General features: G+C 34.0%; 1 protein-coding gene across 8 annotated transcripts in view; it reads right to left on the reverse strand.

The window, feature by feature from the left end:
- Positions 1-13056, reverse strand: part of TAX1BP1 (Tax1 binding protein 1) — a 71599-nt gene that overhangs the window by 36432 nt on the left and 22111 nt on the right. For all 8 annotated transcript variants that reach the window (XM_074340915.2, XM_074340916.2, XM_074340918.2 and 5 more), the window contains 4 exons: positions 12695-12882; positions 8202-8360; positions 1900-2048; positions 1714-1804 (listed from right to left, as the gene is read on the reverse strand). In XM_074340915.2, the coding sequence (XP_074197016.2) occupies positions 1714-1804; positions 1900-2048; positions 8202-8360; positions 12695-12882 (587 nt within the window). The remainder of the gene's footprint in view (positions 1-1713; positions 1805-1899; positions 2049-8201; positions 8361-12694; positions 12883-13056) is intronic.

The following is a 13056-nucleotide window of genomic DNA, read 5'->3' on the forward strand; positions in this document are numbered from 1 at the left end:
TAGTATAGTAAATCACACTTGGTAAGTTGAATTTTCTTACCAAAATATCACAAAACAAAAATCCCTAAGGAAGCATTTAACGTCCAATTTTCGGGATATACACAAATGAAATTCTCTTCAGAACACTGGGAGGTTGGGAGAGAATGTATTCAAATGGAAATTTCAGTGTCACTTTGATCGCAGCTGCTAATACTTACAGAAAAGGAGACATGCCAGAACACTGTAAAAGAGTAAGTCCTCAAGACACCGCCTTCTTTCCCTCCCCCCACCCCCCGCCACATCTGTTGCAATGTCATTCAGATATAGAACTACACACTGAACGTCTTTGTAGAAAGTGAGAGAGAAAAACAAGAGATAACATAACTATCGTATGTTTTTATCTTTAACCAAGTTGAGTGTTGTCCTTTTCTAATCTAAGAGACTGAATCTATACGAATAATAATGACTTAGAATGTTCTTGAAACGCCTTGCTGAAACTACTGTCAGGAACTGCTTATGAGCCACTTAAGATAAATGTCTCAAATTTGCCTTACTGACAACTAACCTAAGAATTTCAGAATCACTTAAAAAAGAAGAAAACATACAAAGGGTGAAGATTTATTATCAGAGAGAATGTCTTTTTTAAATGACAATCTCTGAAGATTATTCCAAAAGTCAAACTCTAAAACATGGCCATCATCACTGAAATAATGTTTTCCCTAAGGTTTGTACGTTCTTAAAAGGGGGAAATATTGGTTATTCAAATTCTGATAAATGGGTATCTTGTTACCATTAAACCTCTCTGACTTATACATCACCTGCTAAATATCTAAAATACCAACAGATTCATTTCCTGAAAACTAACTTGTATGGATTATACACAATGAGGTAGTTTTAAAATATGTCCCTAAATCCTTTGACATTCCTTTCTTTAAGAAGTAGAGCCTAGGGGCAGCCGGATAGTTCAGTTGGTTAGAACGCGAGCTCTCAATAACAAGGTTGCATGGGCCAGTGAGCTGCACCTTCCACAATTAGACTGAAGACAGCAAGCTGCCGCTGAGCTTCTGGAAAGACAGCCGGATGGCTCAGTTGGTTAGAGCGCGAGCTCTCAACAACAAGGTTGCCAGTTCAATTCCCGCGTGGGATGGTGGGCTGCGCCCCCTGCAACTAAAGACTGAAAACGGCGACTGGACTTGGAGCTGAGATGCGCCCTCCACAACTAGATTGAAGGACAATGACCTGGAGCTAATGGGCCCTGGAGAAACACACTGCTCCCCAATATTCCCCAATGAAATTTTAAAAAAAAAGTGGAGGCTAATATTCCCCTCCTTCAGTGTCAGCTGGTATCAGCTGGACCAAGTGACCTGCTTCAGTGTACAACTTTGGAGAGTAGATCCTACAACACACTATCACAAAACACACTAACTTCGTCCTTGCTCTCTCTTGGATAGCTCACTCTGATGGAAGGTGGCTGCGAAGCTGTAAGGACATTCAAGCAGCCACTGAAAAGGCCACATAGCAAGAAACTGAAGGGCCTCCTGCCAGAAGTCATGGGAGCCACCCTGACCGCAGATCGTCCAGTTCCAATCAAGCCTTAAGCTTAACTGAAACTACCCAAGGGACCCTCAGCTAGAACCACTCCGCTAAGCTGCTCCCAAATTCCTGACCACTAAATTTTGGAGTAATTTGTTACACAGTAATCGGTAACTAATAGAAATGGAAAGAGTAAATTACCTTATAAAGTTCCTTCTCATCCTTTTCTGTCTTCAACTGATACTCAAGTTGTTCTCTTTCATATTGCGCCTTCCTGAGTTTGTCCTTTAAACTGAGTGAAGTTCAAGTTAACATTAATATAGACCAAAAAACTTTGTTAAAACATTTTTAAAGCATAAAGGCATTTTGCAAAAGCATCAGAAATACCTGTCCAATTCAGTTTCTTTTTCAATTGCTTTGTTTGTCACTGACACAATATCTCCCTCAAGTCTGAGAGCTTTGGATGTAGCGTAATTGTATTTCCTCTTAAAGTCTTCACTTTCCATTTTTAAAGTTTCTGATTCTTCAATAAGACCCTTAGAAAAGAGCAACAATTTCCATGAATAAGTATCGTCCATATTCCAAGAGAGCAAAGTTTAAATACAATATAAAATGTAATGAAGACTACTTCTATCAAAAATCTACCATGAGTAAATACACTTAAATTCTACTTTTATAAGATAATGCCAAATCAAAGGATTAAATTTTCTGGTTGGAAGAGACGGGAAGAAAGACAGGCTGCAAATACATGTGATGTCAAAATTATTTCCTGAATGTGTATACATTCCATAGATAAATAATTTTAACATTGGGTTTCCCACACACTTTTAAGAGGCAGGGACTAAGAAAAAAAAAAATTTAGGATAGCATAACTTATATTAAGTTGCCTTTTATTTTCATGAAATTGAATGGTTTATGTGTACTGTTATAATGATTTATGTTATACATTGATATGTAACATGTTATACACAGATCAATGGAACAGAGAACCCAGAAATATAACCGTGCATACACGGTTAATAATTTACAACAAATAACCCAAAAATATATTATGGGAAAAGGATAATCTCCTCCTCAATAAATGGGAAAACTGGACAGCCACAAGCAAAACAATGAAAATGGACTATCTTATCCCATACACAAAAATCAATTCAAAATGGATTACAGACTTAAATTTAAGACTTAAAAACATAAACCTTCTACAAGAAAACAGAGAGGGTAAGCTCCTTGACATTGGTCTGGGCAAAGATTTCTTTGAATTTGACACCAAAAGAAAAATAAACAAGTGGGACTACATCAAATTAAAAAGCTTTTGCACAGCAAGGAAAACAAAACAAAAAAGAAAAAGCAACCTCTGGAATGGCAGAAAATATATTTGCACATCAAATATCAGATATGGGACTAATATCCAAAATTATGTAGTATAAAGAATTCACACAATAGCAAAGAAAACCCATATAATCCAATTTAAAAATGGGCAGAGGAATGAACATTTTCCCAAAGACAACATACAAATGTCCAACACGTACATAAAACGGTATTCAAAATCACTAATAAGAAAAATGCAAAGCAAAACCACAATGAGATATCACCTCACATTTGTTAGAATGGCTGTCATCAGAAAGACAAGCAGCAAAAGGATGGAGAAGATGTGGAGAAAAGGGAACCCTTATGCATTGTTGGTGGGAATGTAAACGCAGGCACTATCGAAAATAATATGGAGGTTTCTCAAAAATTAAAAGTAGAACTACCATATATTCCAGCAATCCCACTTCTGGATATATATCCAAAGGAAATGAAAACAGGCTATGAAAGACATATCTGCACTGCAGTATTATTTACAACAATCAAGATATGGAAAAAACCTAAGTGTCTTTCAACAGGTCAATAAAGTATGGTACAATACATACAATAAAATATCATTCAGCTATCTATGAGAAAGATGGAAATCCTGCCATTTGTAACAATATGGATGGACCTTGAGGTTATTGTTCTAAGTGAAATAAGCCAGACAGAGAAAGACAAACACTGCATGGTATCGCTTTTTTATGTGGAATATAAATAAAAAGTCAAACTCATAGGAACAGAGTAGAAAAGTGGTTGCCAAGGGCTGGGAGGTGGGGGACATAGGGAGAGGTTGGTAAAAGGGTACATGTTTTACCCTTAAGGGATCAAATAAAAAATCATTGTTTCAGGTGGAAGATGAATTAGGTCTGATGATGTATATAACATGGTAACTATAGTTGATAACACTGTATTGTATAACAAATTTGCTAAGAGAATACAACTTAAACGTCACAAAAAACATAAATGAGTTGATGGATGTGTTAATTAACTAGATGAGAGGAATCGTTTCACAATGTATATGCATATCAAATCACAGTGATGTACGCTTTAAATATTTTACAAATTTGTCAATTATACCTCAATGAAGCTGAAAAAAGAGAAACTGAATGGAAAATATTCCATGATACAAGTCTTATGAAAACACTATAAAAAAATGTTTCGTCTTACACTTCAGTCTTAATCTATACCGTGTTTCCCTGAAAATAAGACCTAGCCAAACAATCAGCTCTAATGCATCTTTTGGAGCAAAAGTTAATGTAAGAACCTTGTTTTTCAAATAGGACTAAAACAGACTGTGAACCTGTTAAGGTTTTGTTTTTTCTTTTTTAATTTTTATTATGAGTTTATTTGAGCCAAATTGATGACATGCCAGGGAGGAAGATCTCAAATATTCAAATTTAATGGAATATTATTTGACAATAAAAGGAATGATACATACTACAACATGGATGACACCTGAAAACAGTATGCTAAGTGAAAGAAGTCAGTCACAAAAGGCCACATACAATTCCATTTGTATGCAATGTCCAAAAGGCACAAATCCAGAGTCAGAAATTTGGATTAGTAACTGCCTAGGACTCGGGAGGAGGAAAATGGGAGAGTGACCACAAATAGGTACAAGGTTGCTTTTTGGGGTAACGAAAATGTTCTAATATTAGGTTATGGGTTCACGATTCTGTAAATATAATAACCACTGAATTGTATACTTTAAAGTGGTGAGCTTTATGGTTAAAAACTCACAAAACAGCACCTGACTTACATTAGGTGTTATGAGTTATTTTTATTATGGAGAGAAAAATCCATACTTATTTAAAGTTGAACTAGAAATGAATGTAAAAATTAATCTTAATAATGAAAAGACAGTTACTTTTAAAATCTAGGGTGTAGATGAATGAGACATATGTATCACATTAAAATAATCTAGGGGAAATACAGTATGTAATTTATAGTTCTCAATTTATAAACGTTTGGTTTCAGTTTTAATCTACTTTGTAATCCTACTTTATTCCCTCAAACATCCAATTACACAAAATCTTTGAATTAAATATATCATTTAAACCAATCTGTTTTAATAACCTTCACATATCCAATTCCTTTAATTTACAAAATATAAGTGTTCTCCAATGGCATTTTACAATTAGAAAAGTCAGGGTTTATAAAAGATGAAAGATAAAAAAAAAAAAGAAAGATTTTATTTATAATATTTAATTATTATAAACATTTATCTTAGTATTTGTCAAGTATTGAATGGGTAATAAGCTAATATTATTTTACCAAAAAAAATTAAAATGCAATGAATTTCTTCTGTTATGAAGAAACTCAAGTTTTTACCAATTATTCCTAGTACACTGTCCATTATAAAACTTTACATGAAATTGTAGGTGATACATAATAGTTCTCCAGACGTTCAGCAGTTTATATACTCATTAGTACCTCAAAGAGAAGACTTTTAGTATTATGTTAAGACTATTTTTTTAGAATTCACACAATGTAACAGATTTAAAACAAGTGCCAAGAAATGTCACGGATTTTGTAAGTCACCCAACTAAGACAAGTTTGAAAGTTCCTGAGCTGTTCTAGCTGCCCAGCAGGCTGCCTGATTAAGACGGAAACTGTAATTTGGAACTAAAAAGCAAATTCATAAAACACTAGAAGCCCCATGACTAATAACAAAGAGGAACTGCCTTTCCCGGCCAGCACATTATTTTATTCCCAAAATTAGCAATTGCCAACATATAACTAAGGATTTTTATTTTTTTTTACATTATCAAGTATTACTTTTAGAATCTGGGGAAATGCTATGAATTTTCATTCCTCTTGTATGACACTCTTCATCTTTTTGTTAGTCTTTGATGACTCTCTGGTTCGTTATGAAAACCAGTAAAATAATAACCATTTACATTTAGTGAGAATCTTACCATGTAACAAACATTATAGGTCCTTTTATCACCATGGTATAAAGTATTAAAATATCACTTCCAAGTCCTTCATATTCACAGAGACTATACCCCAAAGCAAGAATAGAAGCAGGGAAGAAATCTCCAAGACTAGTGACGGTCATCAAGATTTATGAGTTGCCATAAAACTTCTGAAGACCTCTTCAGGGTAACACACCCACAATTGCCTATTAATTTTGCTTCGTTAATCCTTGACTTCAATCAACCATTTTTCTCAACCTATGTCTGTCAGAATGAACTTTACCGTGTTTCCCCGAAAGTAAGACCCAGACAGACAATCAGCTCTAATGCGTCTTTTGGAGCAAAAATTAATATAAGACCGGGTCTTATATAAGACTGAGTATTATATTATATTATATTATGTTATATATTATATAAGACCAGGTCTCATATTACAGATATTACTTATATTACATTATATATTACATTACATTATATTATGTTATATAAGACCCGGTCTTACATAAGACTGGGTATTATATTATACTACATAAGACCGGGAATTATATTATACCTGGTCTTATATAAGACTGGGTATTATATATATGTTATATTACATTAGATTGGATATTATATTATACTATACTATATTATATATTAGTCCGGGTCTTATAGTAAAATAAAACCGGGTCTTATATTAATTTTTGCTCCGAAAGACGTATTAGAGCTGATGTCCAGCTAGGTCTTATTTTCGGGGAAACACGGTAGTATAACCTATAGTGCTTAACCCCTTTACACCTGGACAGTAGAGAGAACCTGAAACTTTAAATTTCAGCCAGTATTCGACTGAACTGGAGGCATGGCCTGATGTTCATGACAACTTCACACAACGGAAGGCCTATCATTCTGTCATTCCTATTCTCCCAGTTATCCAGTTTTCCCTTGGATTTCAAAGTGATCAGTCAAAACATCAAAGGCCACATTTCAGGGTGTTCTTCATCTCAAGGGCTAATATAAGTACATGCTGTAATGGGCTATTTTCATGAGTCATCTTCTATCTCACCTCCACCACTCTTGTGATACAGTGAGAAAAAAAATGGTATTGCTCTTTGGAAAACTGCCAAATCCAGATTCAAATAATTAGAGAAATGTATAAAGAACAGAGAGAAAAGAGTAATAACCATGCAAGATAGCAAAGTAGTTATAACAACTCAACAAAAAACTTAGCTGAATGTCCCAACAGTCAAGACAGGCACACGTGATGGAGATTTTATTATTCTTAATATTTGGTATACATGCTTAAAAAGTTCAAATAAATAAAAGTTCCTCAGCCAAACAGATTACCCTGCTTCAGCTGCAGGATACTTCTACTGCAGGATTCCAAGTGTTCCCCAAAAGTAAAACTGGGAGAATAACTGCATATTTTAAACAAAAAAGGCTAATGGCAAAAAGACAGAAAACTTAACAGATGTTTACTAGGAGATTTACAATTGCACACTTTATTTACCTCTAACTCAAAAGAGTAATCCTCAAATAGAACAAGGGAAGAGAAATCTTTTCAGAATTTAAGCCCTATTTGATATCATCTCTGCACAGGTATGCAATACACAACTACTCCACTGTAGTATAAAAATGGTTGAGAATCACTGCACTAAGGATTCAATTAACAATTATTAAGCAACTGCTCTAGACCTTATTGAACAAAGAAATGGAACAGAACCCATCCTTAGGGAACAAAAGGTCGATCCTGTCAATAGACATGGTATATCCAACTAATTATAACCTAAGGGAGACTGTGATATATATAATCATAATCTGCGTAAGTCTGTCATAACTAACAAGTCACTTTTCTTGTGAAAACATTAAATAAACATAACAATGAATAGGTGATTACTTTTTTCCCCATTGTTTTTGGCTACTAACTTGTATCCATTTGTATGTCTAATGAAATCACATTGTTTTATACTTCACTTTTTCTTAGCTCAAGAACTTGCACCAATATTAATTAGGTTTTTAGGATAATTTATAGAATTCCTCATATCAAGGATTTCAAAATTTTGTCTAATACTATATCTTATTTCACTGAACTCTGCTTTTATGAAAAGTAATTTAATGACTTGATTCCACTTTCCCTTTATTCAGTGTTTATCATTCCTAATTGTATTTCCAATTTCTCCCCTCAAAATCAATCAAATATTGTACAATTAGATGTAAAGCATCTAGAAACACTTGTCAGGGACTACATCATCAAGCCTGGTAGCAAATATCCAAAATTATAACCATTTACGACATAAAAGAAGTTGTGGCAGAAGGTTGATAGGAACTGAGCTGTTATTATATAAATATCTATTTAAATGTTATTTTTCTAAACACATAGTTTCAATCATTTTAATTAGGCTTCAGGCAATATATCAACTTCAATCAGTTACATAAGACACAACTAACCTTTTGCTCTGCTTGCAGTTGGTCACATCTTTCTTTTTCATGGTTAAGTTCCCTTTCCATTCTTTCAACTTGTTCCCGAAGTTGTGTTGTTTCTTTTTCCAGAACAGCAATTAACTTTAACAATTCTTCTTTCTCTTTCATGGTTTTCTCAATTTTCAACTGTAAAACAAAAACTCTAATTATTTTTTTACAATCCTGAAATGTTACAAGTTCAGTTTCCCACTTCAAAGAAAATAGTAAAGAAATTCACAGAAAAACTTTTACATACTTATCCATTTCATATTGAGCCTCTTTTAGCGTTCAGTAAGAAAAATTCACGAATCACAAATTTAAACCTTCTTTTGGTTGGGCAAAGAAGAGAAAAGAAAATACGAAGTACAAAATTCCCAGACAAGAAAAAGGTCAAGTTCATCACCACCCAACAGTATAAGAAATGTTAAAGGGACTTCTTTAAGAAGGGGAAAAAAAGATAAAAAACATGAATAAAATGGCAATAGCTATATAATTATCAATATTTATGTAAATGGATTAAATGTTCCAATCAAAAGATACAGGGTGGCTGAATGGAGAAGGAAACAAGATCCATAAGTACGCTGCTTACGAGAGACCCACTTCAGATGGGAAAGATGCACACAGACTGAAAGGGATAGAAAAAGGTATTTTATGCAAATGGACATGGGGGGGGAAGGTAGAGTAGCAATACTTATCAGACAAAATAGGCTTTAAAACAAAGACTACAACAGGAGACAAAGGACTTTTCATATACGGTAGTCTACAGGTAGGGAAGCAACCTAAGCATCCATCAACACACTGGATATAGTACATATAGGTATACAATGGAATATTACTCGGTCATAAAAAAAAGAATGAGATCTTGCCATTTGAGACAATATGGATTGACCTAGAGGGTATCATGCTAAATGAAATAAGTCAGGCAGAGAAAAACAAATACCATATGATGTCACATATATGTGGAATCTAAAAAACAAAATAAAGGAACAATCAAAACAGAAACAAACTCATTGATACAGAGAACAAACTGATGGTTGCCAGATGGGAAGAAAGGTTAGGGGGCTGGGTGAAAAAGGTGAAGAGATTAAGAAGTACAAATTGGCAGTTACAAAACAGTCACGGGGGGGAGGTAAAGTACAGTACAGGGAATATAGTCAATAATGTTGTAGCAACTATATACGGTGCCAGGTGGGTACTAGATTTATCGAGGGGATCACTTTGTAAGTTATATGTCTAACCACGATGCTGTACACCTGAAACTAATAATTAATGTCATCTGTACGTAACTGAAAAATGAATATTGAAAAGGAAGTATATAATTTATGGATTTTATTATGAAGTTGCCTGCTAATCACTCTTCAAATCAGTCCAAAAATTAAAACATAAAGTTTCATCTGACTTAATTCTGAGTTTTTCTTATCTTGAGCAATAATCAAAAAAATGTGTACCTCTTCTTGAATTTAAATTTATGGGAAATGGTTGAATCTATTAAGCACTTCCTTATGTGTTATATAAGGTCTTCATCTAGGTCTTGGTTCTTTAAATAAGGTATTAAAGAACAAATTTCTATATATAAAATAGTCTCTATTTGGCTGAAATAAAACAAATTTTGTAAGTAAATGCAAATTTTAGGACAAAAATGCAGATTGTAACAACATATTAATACAATTGATTCTTATAAGAATACTAATAGTTACTCACTGCAGGAAAAATCTAAACTCCAATACAGTGGTACCTCGGTTTTCGAACATAATCCGTTCCAGAAGACCGGTAGAGTTCTGAAACATTCGAAAACAGCCTTCAGCTAGGCCTCAGGATCTTGTACTCAGCGGAGGCTGTGTGATATGTTCGCCTTCTGAGGCACATTAGAAAACCGAAGCACTTACTTCTGGGTTTACGGCGTTCGTCAACAGAAATGTTCGTCAACACAGACGTTCGAAAACCGAGGTATTACTGTATTCTAAAAAATTACTAAATTAAGGGACTTAAAATAGTAAATAGTTAACATTTCTCTTACAGCAAGAAATCGTCGATTCTAACAGGGGAAGAATGTACACTCAGGGAAGATTTCACAAAGACGACATCTACATTTAGCTAAAATAAAATGTTTCCCTGAGTATACCAAGTCAGTTTTCCAGGATCATGGAATTAAGCTGGCTAAATTCTAATACAGCTTTTCTGAAAGCTGGAGGGCTAAAAATTTTTAGAATGACCTTCCACCTCATTTATCACACCAAATGAAAATGACAGGAGTACATGACCTCAAAAGAGAAAAGTTTATTTATTCACTGAATTTCCTTTGTACCTTACTTAATTTTTTAAAAATGATTTTTGACTCTAAACTTTCTGGCAGCTTAAAAATAAAAAGATACATCTTGACATAATGCAAAAAAAAAAAATTATAGAAGAACCATTTTCTCCCAGTGATTCACTTAACTGACACATACTTTCTGATGAGTTTACTGAATCTTAAGTAGAAATTTTTAAAAGGAATTAGATAAAATGTATACAAGTCTAATTTCTGCCCCCAATTTTATATTTTAAAATCTTTCAAGCACACAAGTTAAAATTTTACAATGAACATCCATATACTCATCACCTAAATTCATTAATTTTTTGTTCATTTTATCTCCCTTTTTTATACAGTACTTACATTTATTTATACAATTTGGGGAGGGTGGGCTAAAGCAATTTGAGACAAAATTGCAGACATTTCACCCCTAAGTACTCAGGGCAAGCATCTCCTAATAAGGAGTTTCCTATTCAACCACTACCACTGTAAGAGCGAAAATGAATAATTTTGTAACATCCAATGGACAGTCCATAAATGTCCCCAAAATACCAGTATTTTTAAAAATCTAGGATCCAGTCATGATTCACACATTGAAGGATTATGCCTCATCCATCACTTTTAATGTCAACAGTAATCCAGATAACGTCTCACATTTATACTTATTTTGTGCAGTTTCAGATTAAAGATTTTGATGAATGTGGACATTTAAAACACTTTTTAAATTTTACTTTGCAAAAACTAGTCAGAATACAAAACTATTTTATTTCAAAAATATTTCCTTAAGAGACTGCAATTTAAATTTTCTTTATAAAGCACCTTTTATGAGTAGGAAGAAGTGAAATAAATTGTGAGATATCCCGATTTACTTAGAAAAGGAGCACAAGCAGAGATGTAGATGCCGAAACACCCGTTGTTCTGTGGAGGCCCTGATATCAGGGTGGTCTAACAGACATTCAAACAGCTGCGCTATAAACTCACTGCATTCATTCTTAAGAGCCGGGCTTTGTGTCAGCATCTCTGACGAGTATTCAAATACCAGGCTAAAAACCTTGATCATCGGTCTGTTGTCACCACAAAATGTTTTAGTCACCCCATAAAAGTTACATTTCTTTATTTAAGATAAGAGAAGAATTTCTGTAAGGGGAAAGGGAAGATATGGAAGAATTCAAAGTAAAAAATGATTGGTTCCTTCCAGTCTTCTTAGTTCGACTGTCTTATTATTTTATCTATAACCTCTTTTCTTTTTTCTCGTCTCAGTTTTTGAAAGCAAATAAAATCAAGGGCATAAAATATTTATACATAAAAACCATCCATCTGACTATAAAGAAAAAGCAGTGGCCTCCCATAGACTAAATATGAACATAAATTAACTTAAATGTATGCTGAACCAATTAAAGCAGCTGTTTTGCATAGAAACTCAAATGTAACAATTAGTTTCTTAGGTTTAGGGTAAAGATATTGAGAAATATCTTGAAATAAGAATGATCTATTTTCTTCTTCAATAACTACTAAAAATTAAGACGTAAGGCATTATTAGACCATCTACACAGTAAATTTCTATTGGAGCCAAAGCAATGACTCTAAAATAGTCTACTAAAATAACAGTAAGAAGCTTTTCACATTTCCTTTTTAAATTATCGTTAATATAAGCTTATTCAATTGATCAGACGAACAAGGAAAAGAAATCATTCAAACTAAGCTTAGAGACTGGGATGCTCTAAGCTTACACTTGGGATAGACCATGTTCCTGCGTGGTCCAGTGAAATCAAGTTCACATCCAGATACAGTTAGATTTACTACTTTACACCACTTTCCCTCCGGCTTCACCCCCCAAATCTATTGTACGATCAATGGATTAGGCCACCAAAGAAGAAAGTTTAGGGTGAGGGATTACTATGAAAGCTTTAGGTCTAAATTCTCTTCAATAGTTATTTACTACATATCTACTATGCACAAAATACTGACAGGCCCCAGGGACAGTACCTGCCACAGTGAAATCAGTAACACAACTGTGAGAGAAAAATTTTAAAGTATTTCAAGAACAACATGCTGTTTATTGTTTTAGTTAAAAAGCATTTGATTTTTAGGTTATACTCATGCACCACCTGAAAATGCCAACCAACACATGTTCCTACATGCTCAGTTCTTAAAATTATCTATGAATCACTAGCTCACGGTTGGTGCCCACCTCAAGAAGGCCAGCTTTTGTGGTCACCACCAACATGTCAGAATTTCCTTCATCTTCCATAGTAAGCAGCTCTTCAACAGGAGAAGCAGCTCGAAACTGGAAAGGTGTACTTGCTCCACGAATTTCACCCTTATGGGTAACATAACAGAACTGGTAAAATTCTCCATCATCATTTGGAAGGTAATATCCTAAAGAAACCCCAAAAAAAAAAATCATTAAATTTCCTTTATAAAATTAACATTTCTATTTAACAATACTTGCCATCTCCTCTCATTCCTGATCCTGTTCTACACATCTAGAATGTCTTTCCTATCTTTCACAAATTATCAAAACTAGACTCTCCTCTGTTTCCTTAACATGCC

The sequence above is a fragment of the Rhinolophus sinicus genome, chromosome 4, assembly GCF_057876585.1.
Source record: "Rhinolophus sinicus isolate RSI-liver-muscle chromosome 4, RSI-T2T, whole genome shotgun sequence".
NCBI classification, from domain to species: Eukaryota; Metazoa; Chordata; class Mammalia; order Chiroptera; family Rhinolophidae; genus Rhinolophus; species Rhinolophus sinicus.